The 19,172-nt window shown below is 59.0% G+C and overlaps 1 protein-coding gene across 1 annotated transcript in view; it reads left to right on the plus strand.

The window, feature by feature from the left end:
* The window catches only part of CHD5 (chromodomain helicase DNA binding protein 5), a 32,352-nt gene that overhangs the window by 12,836 nt on the left and 344 nt on the right, over window positions 1-19,172 (plus strand). The window contains exons 6-41 of the mRNA XM_054394816.1: window positions 242-366; window positions 1,087-1,210; window positions 3,016-3,182; window positions 3,259-3,483; window positions 3,752-3,961; window positions 4,048-4,259; window positions 5,598-5,729; window positions 5,997-6,105; window positions 6,385-6,576; window positions 6,662-6,862; window positions 7,228-7,365; window positions 7,919-8,040; window positions 8,358-8,531; window positions 9,010-9,151; window positions 9,337-9,468; window positions 9,906-10,023; window positions 10,676-10,800; window positions 11,153-11,384; window positions 11,462-11,584; window positions 11,693-11,865; window positions 12,538-12,712; window positions 13,160-13,252; window positions 13,708-13,796; window positions 13,952-14,085; window positions 14,377-14,521; window positions 14,915-15,074; window positions 15,238-15,317; window positions 15,420-15,553; window positions 16,016-16,134; window positions 16,495-16,632; window positions 16,848-16,956; window positions 17,139-17,271; window positions 17,655-17,850; window positions 18,102-18,265; window positions 18,369-18,569; window positions 18,846-19,068. Of these exons, the coding sequence (XP_054250791.1) occupies window positions 242-366; window positions 1,087-1,210; window positions 3,016-3,182; window positions 3,259-3,483; window positions 3,752-3,961; window positions 4,048-4,259; window positions 5,598-5,729; window positions 5,997-6,105; window positions 6,385-6,576; window positions 6,662-6,862; window positions 7,228-7,365; window positions 7,919-8,040; window positions 8,358-8,531; window positions 9,010-9,151; window positions 9,337-9,468; window positions 9,906-10,023; window positions 10,676-10,800; window positions 11,153-11,384; window positions 11,462-11,584; window positions 11,693-11,865; window positions 12,538-12,712; window positions 13,160-13,252; window positions 13,708-13,796; window positions 13,952-14,085; window positions 14,377-14,521; window positions 14,915-15,074; window positions 15,238-15,317; window positions 15,420-15,553; window positions 16,016-16,134; window positions 16,495-16,632; window positions 16,848-16,956; window positions 17,139-17,271; window positions 17,655-17,850; window positions 18,102-18,265; window positions 18,369-18,569; window positions 18,846-19,068 (5,469 nt within the window). The remainder of the gene's footprint in view (window positions 1-241; window positions 367-1,086; window positions 1,211-3,015; window positions 3,183-3,258; window positions 3,484-3,751; window positions 3,962-4,047; window positions 4,260-5,597; window positions 5,730-5,996; window positions 6,106-6,384; window positions 6,577-6,661; window positions 6,863-7,227; window positions 7,366-7,918; window positions 8,041-8,357; window positions 8,532-9,009; window positions 9,152-9,336; window positions 9,469-9,905; window positions 10,024-10,675; window positions 10,801-11,152; window positions 11,385-11,461; window positions 11,585-11,692; window positions 11,866-12,537; window positions 12,713-13,159; window positions 13,253-13,707; window positions 13,797-13,951; window positions 14,086-14,376; window positions 14,522-14,914; window positions 15,075-15,237; window positions 15,318-15,419; window positions 15,554-16,015; window positions 16,135-16,494; window positions 16,633-16,847; window positions 16,957-17,138; window positions 17,272-17,654; window positions 17,851-18,101; window positions 18,266-18,368; window positions 18,570-18,845; window positions 19,069-19,172) is intronic.

Genomic DNA, 19,172 nt, shown 5'->3' on the forward strand with positions numbered 1-19,172 from the left:
CCACTTCTATCTCACAGACCTTTGCCTGGATCCCAGGGCAGAGGCTTTGCACCTCCAGTTCTTTGTACATTCTGGCCCTGGGCTTGCAGCCTTTCACACCAAGGGATGTGCTCTATGGACGGCTCTAGCTGCTGGGCTCCCCAGTGCTCTCTTGTCTTCCCCATAGATCCTGGCTTTGCTGCAGGAGTTGATCTGGGGACAGCTGTTGGTAGAGTACCAAAGGACTCTTCTGCTTCTCCAGGTCCAGGCGTGCGGAAGAAAATCAAAGGCTCCAAAGATGGAAAGAAGAAGGGGAAGGGGAAGAAGGTGGCAGGCTTGAAATTCCGGTTTGGAGGAATCCCCAGCAAAAGGAAAAAGGGCTCCTCTGTAAGTGCTTGGGATTTGGGTGTGGGAGAGGCAGGGAAATTGTGGGGTGAGCCCTTCCCTGGAATCCTCCCTCGTGCAGGGGTGTCCCAGCCCCAGTCCTGCCCCTCGGCGAGTGCCAGTCCCCAGGCAGTGGGCCCTGACTTGCACAGAAGTGGAAGCAGAGAGCTCTCCCTGTCCTGGTGTCTGCACCCAGGGTGATGTAGTCACAGCAGTGGTCTTGGCAGCCTTGGCACGCTGAGCCTTCCCTGAGGTGCCTGGGCAGCTGCTCTGTGCCACGTCTGTGTTCAGTGCTAACAATGGCACCAGGGGAGCAGAGCCCCTCGTGCCAGGGAGGCTGATGTGTAACACAGGGGGGATGTACTGTGAGCTGGGCAAGCTGTCCCTGTGCTGAGCAGTGCCAGGGCATGGCCTTCAGGCCCTGCTGACATCCAGATCTACACTTGTTGATTGCTTGTGGGGGCATGGATCTGATGGAGGAGATCTCCCTCCTCCTTCACACTGAACCCCATCTGTGGGTGCCAGGAGCCCTTTCACCCTGTCATCTTCCTGCAGCTCTGGCCAGTCTGTTCCTGGGGCAAGGAGGGTGCCCAGGAACTCAGCTGCTGCCCAGTGGTCCCACACAGATCTCTGGGGGTCTCTGGAGGCTTGCTCTGCTGCAGAGCAGCATTCTCTGGGATGGCATAACTTGGGCAGCCTGTGCTTTGCTCTTCCCCTCCACAGAGCGAAGAGGAGGAACGAGAGGAATCCGACCTGGACAGCACCAGCATCAACAACTCCTCCGTGCGCTCCGAGTGCTCTGCTGGCCTGGGGAAGAAAGGGAAGAGGAGGAGAAAGAAAAAAAGGAGTAGGCCATCCTTTGCTGCTTTTCTGTGGGAACTGCCCCCTGGGCATCCTTTGTAGTCTGCTGCTCTTCTCAGTGCCCCCTCCAGCCACTGTTGCCCTGGCTCTGTCAGCTCCAGGCCAGGTCTGCTGCTGGCCCAGTGGGAGCAGATGTACTTGTGCCTGGCTTCATGTGTGACGTCCTTCCTTGGTGCCCAGGCTCTGCTGTGGGTGGGCAGTGAGTGGATCCTGCTGTGGGAAACTGGCTCGCCCCGACCATGCCAGTGCCAATTCTGGCAGAGCAGCCCTGTGCCAGGGCTTTTCCACTGATCTGCAGCCAAGATTCCCTCCAGGCCTCTCTTCAGCCACTGCCTGGGGCTCATCTGTCCCCAGCTCAGCTCTGTGTCACCACTCAGAGCTGTTGTGGGAGAGCTGTGGCTGTGGTGCTCTGCCCTGCTACGGTGCCATGGCTCACCAAGCCTACTTGCCCCATCTCAACCCAGGACCTTGCCTGTGCTCTGGGCACTGGGGTGTGCCCTGGGCAGTGTGAGCAGCTGGCACCGTGCCTCCACTTGTGGTCCTGACAGGATTTATCCTCTGACATCAAAGTTCCAGAATTTGTGATGCTTCCAGGGAAGGGATTTCTGAGGAGTAGCCCCTGGGGAGTTGTGGCTTGGGGTAGGCTCCCAGTGGGTGAGAGGATGCGAAGAGAAGGGAGATCTTGTCTGTGCAGCCAGGCAGTGGGCAGGGGTAGGTGTGAGGCAGTGATGTAGGAACAGGGAGGCAGAACAGTGATGGAAAGCAGCTGTCAGGGTCTCTCAGCAGCTTCATGGCCACACATGCATGGATGTTCCTGCATCCATTCCCTTGCTGTGGGTTCCATATGGTGGGTTCCATATGGGAGTACCTCCATCCCTGTGCTGCTGTTGAGAGCACACCCCCAAGCCCTCCTCTGGCTCTTAGTGTTCGTGGGGGACTGCTGGGGCCTGGTGCCACCCTGCCTGGCTTCCTGTGCCAGCTCTGCCCCCTGTGCTGCAGCAGGATGTATGCTGCCTTTCTGCCCTGCATTTGGGAAGAGATGCTTGGATCCAGGAACATCCTTTGGCCTAGTGTTGCTGTTGGGGTTTTGCTTGCAAGGAGTGCAAGGGCTGGGGCACAGTTAGGGCTTGATGCTGGGCAGCCTCCTCACTGGACTGGCTGTCTGGGTCCACATCTCCTGTGTGAGGAGTATTGCTTCTTGCAGCTAATTGCTGATGAGGTCTTTAGTGCCAGGTGAGGCAGCTCCTGCCATGAGCTGGAGGAGCAGGAGGTTGCAGGCCTGTGCCATGAGTTTGTGGCAGGGCTGGGAATTTGGCTGAGCTGTTCCGGTGCTTGCAGGGCCTGGTCCCTCCTTCCCTCCCTCTTCCCATCCATGCCTAGTTGAGAGAGGTCCTGCCTCTGTGCCAGATAGCACCCAGGGAGAGCAGAGTAGTCCCAGGAGAGTCCTCCTCCTGCTCAGCCGTGTCACCCTTGCATGGTGCGTTTGCTGGGGGCGCGGCTGCCTGGGGAGTTTCTCTGACCGGCTCCCTTGCAACCTCTCCAGGGTCTGGCATTCTCCATTGAGAGCCTGCAGGAACCAAAGGATGATACAGTGTGGAGAGAGAAAGAGAGACAGAGGTGAGAGGATTCTGTGTGCAAAGGTGAGGGACAGAGAGGTAGGGGGACGTGCCAGGAGGGGTCTGAGGCCAAACTCTTTCCTTCTTTCCCTGATGGTTGGCAGAGGAGCAGGCGTCTGGTTCCCGCGGCATGGCCGCAGCGCCACCGCCCTGACTCCGTGTCCCTTGCTTGCAGTCGAGGAGGGAGATGGCTACGAGACAGACCACCAGGACTACTGCGAGGTGTGCCAGCAGGGTGGGGAGATCATCCTCTGCGACACCTGCCCCCGTGCCTACCACCTCGTCTGCCTCGACCCTGAGCTGGAGAAGGCCCCCGAGGGCAAGTGGAGCTGCCCCCACTGTGTGAGTGAGGTTGGGGCCCCGTGGGCACGGGCAGGTGGCAGTGAGCACCGGCAATACCCTGGCTGTGCCTCCCCAGGAGAAGGAGGGCATCCAGTGGGATCCAAAGGAAGAGGAGGAGGAGGAGGAAGAGGAGGGTGGTGAGGAGGAGGAGGAGGATGACCACATGGAGTTCTGCCGGGTGTGTAAGGACGGAGGGGAGCTGCTGTGCTGCGACACCTGCCCCTCCTCCTACCACCTGCACTGCCTGAACCCTCCGCTGCCTGACATCCCCAATGGGGAATGGCTCTGCCCTCGCTGTACTGTGAGTCTTACCAGTGCCCCTCAGCCTGCCCTGGCCCAGCCTGGCAGCAATGCTCCTGGCTACCTCTACCCCCTCACACCTTCTGCCCCTCACACCCTCTCTCCATGCCCTCTGCCATAAATCCCCTCCCTGGCACAGAATCACTGCCAGTTGTGCCTGAGAATTCTGCATGGCTCAGGTCTGCCCGTGGGGACTGCCAGCTGGTGGCTCCCTGCTGGCTGTCAGGTGAGATGTTCATGATCCTGCCCATTTGCTTCTTTCTCCCCAGTGCCCTCCCTTGAAGGGCAAAGTGCAGCGCATCCTGCACTGGGCCTGGAAGGAGCCCCCAGCCCCCCTGCTCCCACCCATGCTGCCCACCCTGGGCACGGAGCTGGCTCTGCCCCCACCCAAGGTGCTGGAGGGGATCCCGGAGCGTGAGTTCTTTGTGAAGTGGGCAGGCCTCTCCTACTGGCACTGCTCCTGGGTCAAAGAGCTGCAGGTGAGCCGGCATGGCACTGCCAGCCTCATCAGTGCGGTGCCCATGCCCCAACGCCCGCGGGCTGAGCCTGGCTCCCTGCTGCACAGCTGGAGCTCTACCACACTGTCATGTACCGCAACTACCAACGCAAGAATGACATGGAGGAGCCTCCAGCCTTCGACTATGGCTCGGGGGATGAGGAGAGCCAGAGGGAAAAGCGGAAGAGCAAGGACCCACAGTACGCCCAGATGGAGGAACGCTTCTACCGCTATGGCATCAAGCCCGAGTGGATGATGATCCACCGCATCCTCAACCACAGGTGAGGGGTCACAAGAGAGCAGGGCCTGTGCCAGGGTGCCTGACTGGCAGGCTGAGGAGGGAAGTGGACAAGGGTGAGCCCCTCCCTGGCACCCTTGGCGTTCACAGCTGGGGCTTGGAGCTGTGGCTCTCTGCTGGGTGTCCCTTCACGGACAACTTGCCCAGGGATGCTTTGTGCCCTTATCTGAGCCTCTGGCACTGCCTGACGCAGGCTTTCTGTGCTCAGCTGAGCTCTGCTCCATGAGGCTGGGATGTTCTTGCTGTCCTCCTGTGAAGCTACCCCTTGGGCTGGTGGAATTTCAGCTGCTGGCTTGCCTTGAGGTCTCTGTGGCCTTGGAGGGTTGGTCCTGAGGTGAAGCCAAGGCCAAACGGAATCCATGCTTCCTTTAATTTCTGCTACACCGCATGTTTGAATTGCAGTGAATTGTCCCAGAGGGTGATGCACAGAGCCCTTCCCCTCTGCTCAGAGACATTGTTTAGATCCCTGTTACAGCCCACTTGTTCCCTGGTTCTGCTGTGACCTGTGACTGGGTCTTGCTGCCACTGGCTGTGCCCTGTGGCTGCTGCCTCTCTCCTAAGCTGTACTGGGACAGCAGCAGTCCCTGTGGTCATTGTCCTACCAGGACACAGCCCCTCTGAGCTCCTAGCAGAGGTTAGGCACTCACCTGGGGTGAGTTCCACGCACCCCAGGGCTGTGTTGTTGCCACCTGCTTCTCCCAGTAGTGAGAGGGACAGCACCCCAGGAGAGGAGTTGGAGCAGGTGCCCAGCTCCTGGCTGGAGCCAGGCCAGTCACATTCCCTCCCTGTGGAAGACATTCCCTGCAGGTGGCACATTCCCTGCAGGTGGCTGTCACACTGAGAGGCTGCAGAGGCCTTCTTGTATAACTTCTACATTTCAAGTGGCAGCTGTGAATGCCATGCAGCAGCTATGCCTGAAGGCTGCTGGCACAAAGGAAATCAGCTGCTGGGCTGCCTGCTGCGCTGAGGTGGAGGCTTTCTCCACAGGGACAGGCAGTGGGACCTAGTTGTGTTTATTCCTTTTCCAGTGTAAGAACAACTTCAGGGAGCGCTGAGTGCCACAGGGGGAGAGTGAGAGGGAAGGGAGGTTGTTGGGTGCCATGGCAGATCAGCTTCCATAGCTCCCAGCTGCAGCACCCCCAGCAGCCTCTGGCACTTCTGCCTGTCTGTACTTTTTGTGTTCCTGCCCCTGCCTGGAGGTTGTGGTCTGTAGGTGCCAGCAAAGGGTGAGGCACCTGGGCTGGTGGAACAGGGCATGGCTGGCTGCTGCCTGGGGCTGAGTCTCATCTCACTGCTGGGCCTCTGGTGCCCTTCATTGCAGCTTTGATAAAAAGGGAGACATCCATTACCTGATCAAGTGGAAGGACCTGCCCTATGACCAGTGCACCTGGGAGATGGATGAGATCGACATCCCCTATTACGAGAACCTCAAACTCCTCTATTGGAACCACAGGTGGGAGCTGGGTGCTGCTGGCACCACAGCTGCACTGGCACGGCCTGGGAGTGCTGATGTGGACTGGGCCAGGACAGCTCCTGTGGGGAGCCAGTCCATGGACTGAGAGGTGTTTCCATCTCTTGGCTTGGGGACTGGGAGAGGAAGGGGCCAGAAAAGCTCTCATGGTGGGTGGAGTGGTGGAGTTTGGGAGGTGCTTCTGACCCTCCTCCTGGGGACTGGCTGAGGATCTCCTGCCTGCCTTCTCCTGAGCCCTGGCTGTTGCAGGGAGCTGATGCTGGGGGAGGATACCTGCCCTCTGAAGAAGCTGAACAAGAAAGGGAAAAAGCTGAAAGAGGAGAAAGTGGAAAAGCCTCCAGACACACCACTGGTAGACGTAAGATGGGGCAGGGGCAGTGCAGTGGTGTGAGCCCATGGAGACAGAGGTCTGGCTGCTCCCCACCTTCTGATGTGTCTTTTGAGGGCCTTGGTTTTTTTGAACTGAAAGCTCCAGGGTGGCTTTGCTGTGAGGAGCCTGAGGACTGGGCTGTGCTGGGACTGTGTCTGCAGCTCCTCCAGGGCTGCTGGGTGCTGCAGGGCTGAAGGGGTATTGTGCCTGGCTGCAATGAAAGGAGCAGGAGCTGCTTCTCACTGACTGGTGCCATCTCTCCCTCAGCCTACGGTGAAGTTCGACAAGCAGCCCTGGTACATCGATGCCACGGGTGGCACACTGCACCCATACCAGCTGGAGGGACTGAATTGGCTGAGGTTCTCCTGGGCACAGGGGACAGACACGATCCTGGCTGATGAGATGGGGCTGGGCAAGACTGTGCAGACCATCGTCTTCCTCTATTCCCTGTACAAGGAGGTGAGTGGAGCCCCCAGCAGCCCCTGGGGTGGCTGAGAGCTGCTGAGAGCAGGGAGAGCAGCCAGGACTTTGTCTTCCTGAGCAGGGCCACTCGAAAGGACCATACCTGGTCGGTGCCCCTCTCTCCACCATCATCAACTGGGAGCGAGAATTCGAGCTGTGGGCCCCTGACTTCTACGTTGTCACCTACACGGGGGACAAGGAGAGCCGCGCGGTCATCCGTGAGAACGAGTTCTCCTTCGAGGACAACGCCATTCGCAGCGGCAAGAAGGTCTTCAGGATGAAGGTGGGAGCCGAGCCTGTGCCCAGCCACTGAGGAGGGGAGAGAGCAGAGTCTGTCCCGGGGGAGGGTGCTTAGGTTCCCCCTCACCCAGTGGTTTCCAGAGAGGGAAGCTGTCGCTGACTGCACACAGGAGGTCTGTGAAGGATCAGCTGTGTAGGTCTCTGCCAGCCCCTGCTCTGTGCCTGTCACCCCCTGCTTGGTTCTGACTCTCAGCTGGGTGCAGATTTCCTGCTGGCACAGCTTATGCCCTGCTCCTGGTGCTATGCCATGCAGTGCAGGCAGCCCCCCCTTTTCTCCTGGGGTCACTCATGGCAGCCGCAAAGGTGGAGGCTGATCCATCATCGAGGCTCTCCTCTCTGCTCCTCCAGAAGGAAGCTCAGATCAAGTTCCATGTCCTGCTCACCTCCTATGAGCTGATCACCATCGACCAGGCGGTGCTGGGCTCCATCGAGTGGGCCTGCTTGGTGGTGGATGAAGCACACAGGCTGAAGAACAACCAGTCCAAAGTAGGTAGCAGACTTGTGAGCGAGGTTTTGCTGGTGCCACAGAGGTAGGACGCTGTAGCTCTGGGTCTGCTGCTCCGTGCTTTCCTCCCTGGGGGAAAGAGTTGTCCTGACCTCAGACAGCTCTGCCTGGAGCTCACATTGCAGTGGGTTTGCTCTCTTTAACGTCCTCTGGCATGAAAAATCCTTCATCAGGGGAAGAGGTGGCAGCCTGTCTGCCTGGGTGCCAGCTTGGCACTCCTTGGATGGGCTGTTGTGGGAGGGAATCGATCCCTCTCCTTCCTCTCCTCTTACCTGAGACAAAGTGTAGCCTCTGGCCCCTGGGACCTTCACCCAAGCCCCAGCACAGGGGAAGGTGTGACCATGGACATCTAGGGCTGCTGCCTGTGCTCCATGGGGATGTCTTGGAGCTGGACATGCAAGCTGGGGGTCTGCTCAGCACACCTGGCCTGGGGAGAGGTCACTGCTGAGTGTCCCTGAGCACAGTCTGCAGAGTCCCCATGTGACTAAGTGGCTCCTGGGAGCTCTTCTCACCCCTCCTCATTTCTTTTCTCAGTTCTTTAGGGTATTAAACAGCTACAAGATTGACTACAAGCTGCTGCTCACTGGGACCCCACTCCAGAACAACCTGGAAGAGCTTTTCCACCTGCTCAATTTCCTGACTCCTGAGAGGTTTAAGTAAGTTGCTCTGGTTTCCCGCTCAGGGTGGCTCTGCAGAGGCTTCCAGTGTGTGCCTGGATCCAGTCCCTGCTGTCCCAGTGCTACTGAACTGGCAGGCAGGTGGCAAAACACATTGTCCCTGTGGCTTCTTACAGCAGCCCCACACATGTTTAATGTGACCCCAGATTTATTGCTATGGGCTGCTTAGGGTATGGGTCCCAGGAGGAGCTGTGGTCCTGCTGTGGGTCAGGAAGTTTGTGAGTGAGGAACAGATGCTTTGCTCTCACCCAGTGCTGCTGTGGCTCAGCATTGTGTACTTCTGTCTGCTTTCACAGTAACCTGGAGGGCTTCCTGGAGGAGTTTGCAGACATCTCCAAGGAGGACCAGATCAAGAAGCTCCACGACCTGCTGGGGCCCCACATGCTGCGGCGGCTCAAGGCAGATGTGTTCAAGAACATGCCGGCCAAGACTGAGCTGATCGTCAGGGTGGAGCTGAGCCAGATGCAGAAGTGAGTGACTCCGGCTTTGGGGGGCACAGAGGAAACACTGAGGCTGGACCCCCTTCTCCTGGCCTTGGCACTGCTGAACCAGCCTTGCTGCCAGCTTGTCAGGAGTCAGAGTGCAGCATCCTGCTGCCCAGGGGCTGCTGCTCAGCTGCCTCTGCTCAGCATTTCCTGCAGAACTTGGCAGCTTGCAGGGGAGGGCAGCGTCACTTCTTCCTGGCACAGGGGCCAAGGCTTAGCTTACATCCAGCAGTGGGGAGCATTCCTGGGCACTGTGCCCCCAGGTCCCACCTAACAGGGACTGTGGTGTCCACAGAGCAATTGAACAAACCCAGCCCTGGGCTGAGGGCACAGAACCATCGCTTTACAAACTGTCCAGGAGTGCTCTTTGCCACGACACAGGGGGGGTTCATTCAGTGCCCTCCTGCTTGTGCCAGTCCTACACCCAGGCAGGTTAACAAGAGTGTCCCCTGCCCTCCCCCAGGAAGTACTACAAATTCATACTGACACGCAACTTTGAAGCCCTGAATTCCAAAGGTGGTGGGAACCAGGTGTCTCTGCTCAACATCATGATGGACCTGAAGAAGTGCTGCAACCACCCCTACCTCTTCCCGGTGGCAGCTGTGGTAGGTTGGCCTCTGTGCTGTGGGCGCAGGGCTCAGGACATCCATGGTGGGGGCTGCTTCCATGACCTTGCTGTGGTTACTACTGTGGCATTTCCTGAGGATTTGGTCTCTGAAATGCGTGTGAAGGTCAGAAGTGAGGTCCATGAGTGCTGTCTTTGGAGGAGCTAACCAAGATGCCTTGGCAGGAGGCCCCAGTTCTCCCCAACGGATCCTACGATGGCAGTTCTCTGGTCAAGTCTTCTGGGAAGCTGATGCTGCTCCAAAAGATGCTGAAGAAGTTACGGGATGGGGGTCACAGAGTTCTGATCTTCTCCCAAGTGAGTGCAGGGAAGGGTCAGTAAACAAATGTTTCTCTGTAGGGCTTTTGCTGTTCTGTACCAGAACTTTGTGCTAGCAGCAGACAGATGTGGGTGGAGGAGCTGGTGGCAGCTTGGCCCCAGACATCATGGCAGCTGTGGCAGTCATGGTAGATGGGCTGGACTGTGGCCCAGCTCTCTCCTGAGGGACTACCTGTGCTGTTTAAAGCCTCTGTTCTCTGTGAACAAGGAGGGGATAAGAGGAGCAGAGCTCCCTAGTCAGATTGGAGTCCCCTGTGCTGGAAGAGCTGCCTGTAGAGAACAACGTGCGAGCATCATTCCGCTGGCACTGCCCATTTGCTGTACTCTGTCCTTGGTGGTGCCACCAGCACCACTGTGGCTCTTGGGGAAGCCAGGTGAGGCAGAGCTGCTCATGGCAGTGCCACCTTGCCCTGCAGATGACAAAGATGCTGGACTTGCTGGAGGATTTCCTAGAGTACGAAGGCTACAAGTACGAGCGGATCGACGGTGGCATCACCGGCGGCCTGCGCCAGGAGGCCATAGACAGGTTTAATGGTACTCATGTTGCCACCTTGTGAGGAGAGGGCAGGGGATGGGTGGGCAGCTGACAGCAGGGCTGGCTGGCTGTGCCTGCAGGACAGGTGGCAGGGGGTCACCTATGCCTCGGCTGTGCCATGCTGGCAGCTGCAGCTTCCTGAGGTACACTGTGGGCTGCTCTTCATTGTCCAGCTCTTGAGTTGTGCCCCACAGTGAACCCTAGGCTTAGTCTGAGGCATTCTGAGGCACTTTGGTGCTTCTCTTCATGGCCTTGATCGGCAGCACAGCTTCTCCTTTGGCTCTGGAGCTGCCTTCTCTCCCATAGCTGTTTCCCATGGAATGATTTGCTCCTTAAAGCTGGAAGTTAGATTTCCTGGACTAAAATGCTTCCCAGGGAGATAGTTGAAACCCTATCTTTGGAGGTGTTTAAAAGATGCAGAGATGTGGTGCTGAGGGACATGGTTTAGTCCCAGACTTGGTAGGGGACGGTTGGACTCTTAAAGAGCTTTTCCAAGCCAAACCATTCCATGATTCTGTGTCCTTTCAGTCCTTGCTTATTGGCTTGGGCTGCTGGTTGCTGTTACTTCATCCCTCAGGTGCCATCCTGCACCTTCCTGTGTGAGCTCCACTCCCTTCTGCCTCACCTCTCCTGTCGGTTTGTCTTTCTCAGCTCCTGGTGCTCAGCAGTTCTGCTTCCTCCTCTCCACTCGCGCCGGAGGCCTGGGCATCAACCTGGCCACGGCCGACACGGTCATCATCTATGACTCTGACTGGAACCCCCACAATGACATCCAGGTCTCTGCCCTCTCCTCTCCTTTCTCGTCTGGCAAACACCTCTCTGGCCCTGCCCTCTGCTCGCACACCCTCCACAGGGAAGTTGGTCTCTTCCTTCTGGAGCTGTTGACTCTCTCTGCCCTGTGTGTGTGGTGCTTCTGCTTAGCAGCTCCTTTCACGCACCCAGCAGCCTTGCCCTGGCCCGCCTGTGGCATAGCAGAGACCTGGTCCCTAAATCTGCCTCTCTTCTGGGGGCTTCTTGCTGTCTCCTGCTGCTTGCTCACAACTGGGTGCCCCTCATCTTCTGGGGAGCCTCCCCTGGTGCCTCCTGGCACAGTGGCTGCAGGGTTCCTGAGCAGATTGTGTGCCGCAGGCATTCAGCAGAGCTCACCGCATCGGGCAGAACAAGAAGGTGATGATCTACCGCTTCGTGACCAGAGCCTCGGTGGAGGAGAGGATCACGCAGGTGGCCAAGAGGAAGATGATGCTCACACACCTGGTGGTGCGCCCGGGGCTGGGCTCCAAGTCCGGCTCCATGACCAAGCAGGAGCTGGATGACATCCTCAAGTTTGGGACAGAGGAGCTCTTCAAGGATGATGTGGAGGGTGAGGCTGTGGAGATGCTGGGGATGCTGTGGGGCCCTGACAAGCTGTGGGGCTCACTCTGCTCCTCACCCCACCAGGCATGGTGCAGGGGCAGCGGCTCGGTGTGCCAGAGGCTGTGCCCCCTTTCCCCGACACTCTGTCAGCCAAGGGGGGAGCAGTGACCCCTGGCATGAAGAAGAAGCACAGTGGCACCCCGCCAGGTGTGTAGCTGCCCTTGCTGGGGTGACCTCTCCTGCTCCCTCCTACACTCCTGCCTGGCTCTGCAGCTGGCTGCTCTGTGCTCCTGTTGCCTTTGCTGTGCCCTCCAGGGGACAACAAGGAGGTGGATGACAGCAGTGTGATTCACTATGACGATGCTGCCATCTCCAAGCTGCTGGACCGCAACCAGGACGCGACGGATGATTCGGAGCTGCAGAACATGAACGAGTATCTCAGCTCCTTTAAAGTGGCTCAGTATGTTGTGAGAGAAGAGGACGGTGTGGTAATGTCATCCTGTCTTACAATCACACCTCCCTCTGCGTCCCTCGGTGTCTCTTCCGCTGCCTCTTCCTGTTCTTGCAGTGTTTTGGCAGGGGCAGGACTCCCAGTTTGTCCCAGGCCCACCCCAGGGTCGTCCTAGCGCTGGTGGGCTGCCTGCGGGTAGAGGAAGCAGAGCTGTGCTTGTCCTGTGCAGGTCATGGTGCAAACCAGGCCCTGTCCTTCGTTGCGCTCACAGCATCCACAGGCTGCCTGTCCTTCTGAAGGCCCTTCCCAGCAGACTTGCACCAGGCATGGTGCTGCTTGGGTACCATGCTGCTGTCACCTGTTTTCCCAGTAGCTGACTCCTGTCCTTCATCTGTGGATGAAGCTGATGGCAGGTGGCCATTCTGGGGCATCTCTCTGGAGCTGTAGTTTTCCCCTCAGTGTGGGCATGGGCACTGCAGGGCAGGATGGGCAGCAGGGTTTGGAGGAGTTCTTGCTGGGTGAGAGCTTGGCTCAGCCCTTTGGCAGCCTTGCATCAGGGTCAGTAGGCTTGGGCAAAGACCCAGGAGCCAAATGCCAGGCAGCAGCTCTGTGCCCTCAGTCCCTGGAGTGCTGCTGGAGGGTAGGCAGCACAGTCATGTGGGCACACCTGGGGCTGCCTGGTCTTAAGCCTCTTGTCTCCTGCTCTTAGGAGGAAGTAGAGCGTGAAATCATCAAGCAAGAGGAGAATGTGGACCCTGACTACTGGGAGAAGCTGCTGCGGCACCACTACGAGCAACAGCAGGAGGATCTGGCCAGGAACCTGGGGAAGGGGAAGAGAATCCGCAAGCAGGTGAACTACAATGACACCTCCCAGGAGGACCAAGGTACAGCCCCCTGCCAGCTCCAGCTGGGCCTGGGATGGGCAGGGAGTCCTGAGGGCTGCCTCTGAGGAGCTGCGCAAACAGCTTCCCGAGATTCCTACTGACTCAGTTGTCGCTTGGTGCTTCCCTGCACCGTGGCTCTGTACTTCCCAGCTCCCTCAGCTTTCCAGGGCAGAGACTTCAAAGCCTTTTCCTTGTTTATTTTGCCTGTGAGCTCCTGGGTTTGATGGAAACATTTAGGAAAAAACAAGTCCAGGGGCAAAAGATTTCCAATTGTTTTCTGTCTGTAAAAGAGAGCACTGGTTTTAGAAAACTTGGGAATGGGATTTCCTGCTTGCTGTGTCCTCCTCTCCCCCTGCCCAGGGGTCTTTCCCTGTTCTCTGTGTCCCTCCTGGGCAGAGTCCTGCTGCTCAGGCACTCTTCTGACCAAGCCTCCCTTGTGGTCTGCAGAGTGGCAGGATGAGCTCTCTGACAACCAGTCAGAGTACTCTATCGGCTCTGAGGATGAGGATGAAGACTTTGAGGAGAGGCCAGAAGGTCAGAGTGAGTTAATGTGTTTGATACTCCATGGACTTTGCGGGAAGCCTCTGGCTCTGGGGTGCAGCAGGAAGCTCTGGGCTGGAGGGGCTGGCATGCTCCTGGGCACTTTGCTCAGGGGGATGTGCCCTGCTGGCCTGGCAGGTGAGGAGATTCTCAGGGCTGGGAAGGCAGCTGGGTGTTTCCATCACTGGCTGCCGCAGGGCCTTGTTCCGGTCCTTGTGGTTTGAGGATGGGGCCTGCAGGAGGAATGGGCATGGTACCATCGTGCCAGGTATGGCAGAGGAGTGCCCTGGCTCAGGGAGGCAGAGGGATAGGTGGAAGGGTCTCAGCAGCCTGGGCTGCTGCTTGAAAAGGTTCTGCTCCTGTTGGGAGGGAGCCAAGGGAGCTTGGGGTGGGTGAGCCCTTCTCCTTCCTTCCTCCTGGCTGGGCCCTTCCATCACGGAGCTGCTTGACCCTAGGTGGCAGAAGGCAGTCCCGGCGGCAGCTGAAGAGCGACAGGGACAAGCCTCTGCCTCCTTTGCTGGCGAGAGTTGGGGGCAACATCGAGGTGAGGCCTCAGCCAGGGCAACCAACACTGCTGTGCCAGGGCTGGGCTCAGGGGCTGCTGCCCTGTGCCAATCATCAGCACATCAGCCCTGGTCCAGCCAACCTATAACAGCCACAAGACTGCTAGAGGCCACCTTGTGCCACCTTCCCCCCCAGGTGCTGGGCTTCAACGCGCGGCAGCGCAAGGCCTTCCTGAATGCCATCATGCGCTGGGGAATGCCTCCCCAGGACGCCTTCAACTCCCACTGGCTGGTCCGGGACCTGCGGGGGAAGAGCGAGAAGGAGTTCAGGTGTGGGGGCTGGGTGAGGCCTCTCGTGGCTCTTCCTCTTGGTGCTGAGCCCTCAGTTGCTGCATTTGGAGCGGCTCTGGCCATGCCCTTGTCCTGCCATGCTTTGCAGGAGCCCAGGGAGGTTTGCTTCTGGGGAGGGAGCCCTGGGAGGTGCTGTCCTTCTCCCTGGGACAGGCTCAATGTCAGCCTGGGGTTCGGCTCTGCCCTCAGCCATAGGTGCAGGCAGGGGGTGGGTGCTCAGCAAGGAGCCCAGGGGCTGGGCTGAGGTCTGGCTGTGCTGGCTCCCTGCAGGGCCTATGTCTCACTCTTCATGAGGCACCTGTGTGAGCCGGGGGCGGACGGTGCCGAGACCTTTGCGGACGGCGTCCCCCGTGAGGGGCTGTCACGCCAGCATGTCCTGACCCGCATAGGGGTCATGTCGCTTGTCAGGAAGAAGGTAGGTGAGGAGAATGTCAAAAGTGCCCTTCCGGGGGTGGCATGGACACCTGTGAGCTTCCTTGGGTGCTGTATGCCTCTTGCCAGGGAGCTCCCATGGAATCTCCCAGGCTCGGCACACAGCCCTGTTGGTGATGGCAGTGCTGAGTGCTTCCAGACCCTGCTGAGTGCTTCCAGGCCCTGCTGCTCCTTCTCTATGGGTGGCAAAACAGAGAACTCACACTGGAGACCTGCTGGATCTCAGCTGCAGTGTCAGATGTCCCTGACAGGGCAGGTGCAGCTGTCCTGCTACTGTGGGAATCTGTGGGTGAAGCAGCCTCAACGCGACAGCTCTGCCATGCCAGGCTGGAAGCATCTCTGCTGTGTTTGACTTGGTGATGTCCACCTGCCCCAGGTGCAGGAGTTTGAGCATGTCAACGGCAAGTACAGCACCCCAGATGCGATCCTTGAGGGCCCAGAGAGCAAGAGGTGCAGTGAGGTGGTGTCTTCAGACCCCAACACCCCTGTCCCAGCCAGCCCAGCACACCTGCACGTGGGACCTGCAGCCCTGGCAGGTAGCTGTGCCTGCAGGCTTCTCCAGGGTGTGGCTTAGCTCTGGCATAGGGAGAGGGGAGGGCCAGGACAGCAGAAGGTCTAACAGGTGTCTGCCAGCCCTGGCAGTGTACTTGGCCCTCTGAGGTTCCACTCAGCAGCTTCCACACTTTGCTGTTGTTACAGACAAAGCAGAAACACAAGTGGGGCTCCAGGAAGAGAAGGACCAAGTGGAGCAGAAGGCCAGGAAGGCATCTGACAGCCAGGTAGAGACTGGCTTCCTTCAGCATCACCTCCAGGAGGCCTTCTTCTGTGGGTACTTGCCAAGGAAGGGGCAAGGCTGGGATGATCTGATGCTTGCCATTAAGGTGCCTGCAAGTGCTGAGAAGGTGGAGAGTGAAGAGCACCCAGAAAGCTGTGACAGCAAGGAGAAGCCACGGGAGGAGAGGCAAGAGGAGATTGAAAAGATTGAGCCCTCTCCTGAGCCCCTGGGCAAAGGTGGGTCTGGGGTGTGGGTGAATTGTAATGCCCACATGTGGGCTCCCTGCTCAGCCATGGCTGATACATCTCAGGGCACCCAGCAGCACCATGGATTTGCACTGGAGCAGTCCTGCAGCTGAAGTTGTATGGGCCTGGGCAGCTGTGGCTGTGCTGGTGCTGCAGCTTGGGTCCCTCTTCCCTTTCTCCACATCCCTGTGGGAAACCCGAATGTCTCAAGGTCCTGCAGAAATTCCTGAAGCCCCGCAGCTCCAGGTTGTAACTGAGAAGTGCTGGTTTGGGGCTGTCTGTTCCTGGCAAGATGTTCCTGGAGATGTCTTAAGGAAGAGGGAAAACTAAAACATTTTCTTGATAAAACATAGAAGAATTTTGTCTGTGAAGTTCTTTGGGTGCCTTGAAGGTGCAAGCAGTGTGATCACTGCTCTGGAAGGGAAGCTCTGCCCAGAAGAGTGTTCTGCAGGTCAAGCTTTTCTCATGTCCTGCTCCCTTCTGCAGAAGAGGGGATTCCAGAGAAAGAGAAGCCTTTGGAGGAGCTGGAGTTGAACAGCAGCCCAGGCAAAGGGGAGGACAGAGAAGCCAAACCAGGTGAGGCATGAGGGGGCTCTAGGGTGAGAAGTGGTGTGAAGAGTCTTCAAAGTAAAGCAAGTGCCTGGCACAGGGGTGAGGGATGGTATCCATGGGGTGATAAAAGGACAGCCAGCAGCCAGTGCTTGCCTCCTGGGGATGCTTGGGAGCCATGACCAGGAACAAGACTCCTTTATGATGGGTCCTGCCTGCACTGGCTGTGCACAGTGGGACCTGCCAAAGAGGCCAGTGGTCAGCTGCTGTGGTGGCTTCTCCAGCAGTGGGGAGTTCCCCTGGCAGCTGATGGGACAGGGGTGGCACCAGTCAGTGTTTTGGTGGGGTACAGTTGGGCAGGTGCCATATCCTGTGTTTGTCAAGCAGAGGAGGCCAAGGCAGAGGAGAAGGAGAAGAGCGAGGCTCAGCAAAATGGTGACAAAGAGGAAGAGGAGGATGGGAAGAAGGATGAGAGGAACATCACCTTCCGCTTCATGTTCAACATCGCTGATGGTGGCTTCACAGGTGAGGGGCAGAGAGGAGGCACTGGCTGCCTACACAGAGCTGCTGCCCATGCAAAGCTGCTGCCCTGCAGCTTCCACCCTGTGTGAGGCCTGCAAGAACCACAGCAGGAGGCTGCAGGGCCACAGTGCTGCCTGTGGCCTCCTGGGAGATGCCAGCAGTGGTCCTGTGTGGTGACTCTTTCACCTTCCTTTGCCCTCCGGCTTCTGCTTCCACAGAGCTGCACACGCTGTGGCAGAACGAGGAGCGGGCAGCCACCTCCTCAGGCAAGATCTATGACATCTGGCACCGCCGGCACGACTACTGGCTCCTGGCAGGGATTGTCACGTACCCTTTGGCATGCTGGCAGCTTGCCTGGTGCCTGTGGGGGGCTGGGAAGCGAGGGCAGCCTCGGAGGGGAATGGGGCTGGGGTGTTGGAGCAGGGAGGGGGTTGGTGACGTGGCGCTGCTGTGGGCGGGGGCCACCCCATCAGCTGGGCAGGTCTTCCCTTGACACTCCCCCGTGCCAGCCATGGCTATGCCCGCTGGCAGGACATCCAGAACGACCCTCGCTACATCATCCTGAACGAGCCCTTCAAGTCAGAGGTCCACAAAGGGAACTACCTGGAGATGAAGAACAAGTTCCTTGCCCGGCGGTTCAAGGTGAGTTGCAGGTCCAGGGCTGGTGAATTCTTATCAGTGGGGGGGATTGGAGTGGCACCGCAAAGCCAGGGAGAGCTCACCAGCACCTTCTAGCTTTGAGGGGCTCATGGTCACTGGGCACCTGGGACCTTGCAGTCTCTGCAGCATGGTGCATGGAGCAGAGCTGGCTCTGCATGGGCTGGGCTGGTGCTCTGCTGTGGACATGATGCCCAGGGCCCTTCCTGGGGTTCTTGGTGTCTGAGCAGCAGGAGTCATCCTGAGGGCTCAGCCTGTGTAACCAGGAGCTTTTGGGAGTGAAGCCAGTGGGGACTGTGGCAGGGGTCCAGCTGGTTTACACTGGGGAGGAACCCGCTCCTGAACCCTTCCCCTCCTGCACCTCCCAGTTGCTGGAGCAGGCCCTGGTGATCGAGGAACAGCTGCGGAGGGCTGCATACCTCAACATGACTCAAGACCCCAGCCACCCGGCCATGGCCCTGAACGCGCGGCTGGCAGAGGTGGAGTGCCTGGCAGAGAGCCATCAGCACCTCTCCAAAGAGTCCCTGGCTGGCAACAAGCCTGCCAACGCTGTTCTGCACAAGGGTGTGTGCTGCAGGGTGGGCAATAAGGGTTTGACCACCCCGGGCCTGGGGAGATCCAGCTGGGAGTGTGTCCCTGGCTCACATCCCTCAGCCAGGAACTGCTTGCTCCTCCCTAGCTCTCTGTGAGGGCACTGGGCACTGGCTGTGGAGGGCACTGGGCAGTGTCATGCTGGTGGTGGGCATGGTGGTGATCCACAGTGCTCTTAGCCACTGGCTCCCGGCCAGTGTGCTGAGTGCCACCTCTGCCGGCAGTGCTGAACCAGCTGGAGGAGCTGCTGAGCGACATGAAGGCCGACGTGACTCGGCTGCCCTCCATGCTGTCCCGCATCCCACCCGTGGCTGCCCGCCTGCAGATGTCCGAGCGGAGCATCCTCAGCCGCCTGGCCACGCGTGGCGGGGACCCCACTGGCCCCCAGGTCAGCGAGGGGGGGATAGGGATGGGCATAAAGCCCTCGGGCAGGGCTGCTGGTGGGACTGGGGCTGCAGGTCAGCAGCTTTTCTCCCTTCTTCGCTCCCCAGGGCTCCTTCGGCTCCTCCCAGATCTATAACAACAACTTCGGGGCAAGTTTCCGCGGCCCCGGGCCGGGCGGGATCGTCAACTACAGCCAGATGCCTCTGGGACCATATGTGACCGGTGGGTCAGGGTCTCGAGGGGACAGTCCTGAGGGGGGGGAGTGCAGAGGTGGGTTTGAGCGGGCCGGGATCTCTCGGGGCCAGCGGGTGAGCCGGGGCCTTTCCTCTCCTTGCAGATGTTTAGCTGTTCCACCATTGTCCTCTGCAGCTCCATCTCCAGCTGAGGTAAGGCTTTGCCGGCTGCTCCACAGGCTCCCAGGGAGACGTGAGGCTGGGGGGCTGTGAGAGTCCCGTTCTGGGCTGCTCCCCAGGCTCTGGTGTCCACGCGTGGGTCTGGTTCAAGCAACCGCAACAGGCAGCAGCAGCAGGGACAGAGCCCTTGGGCTTGCTGCCTGTGCCTGAGGGCTCCGTGTGCTCCCCCAGCCCGGAGTCTGGCTGATGGCAGCTCTCCTTGCAGCAGTCCCTGGAGCCATTCCCTGGCCGAAAGCTGCCCTGTCGCCGGAGGAAGGGTTGCCTGGGTGCAGCTTTGCCCGGGTGGGTGCCGAGCCGCCCCCAGCGCCGCCGGGCTCCTGCCCCGCTTCGAGTGCGCTTCTCCCGCAGTTCCCCCCGGCGGCCGCGGTGGCTGGCACGGGGGGCTCCTGTCCGTGTACATTTTTTGCACTTTCTTATGGAAGACTTGAAGGGTTTGGCTGAGCGAGGTGGGCTGAGAAGGGAGGTGGAGTCACTGTGTTTGTGTCTGGTGTTGTTGGC

Source organism: Indicator indicator, chromosome 32, assembly GCF_027791375.1.
Source record: "Indicator indicator isolate 239-I01 chromosome 32, UM_Iind_1.1, whole genome shotgun sequence".
Lineage (NCBI taxonomy): Eukaryota > Metazoa > Chordata > Aves > Piciformes > Indicatoridae > Indicator > Indicator indicator.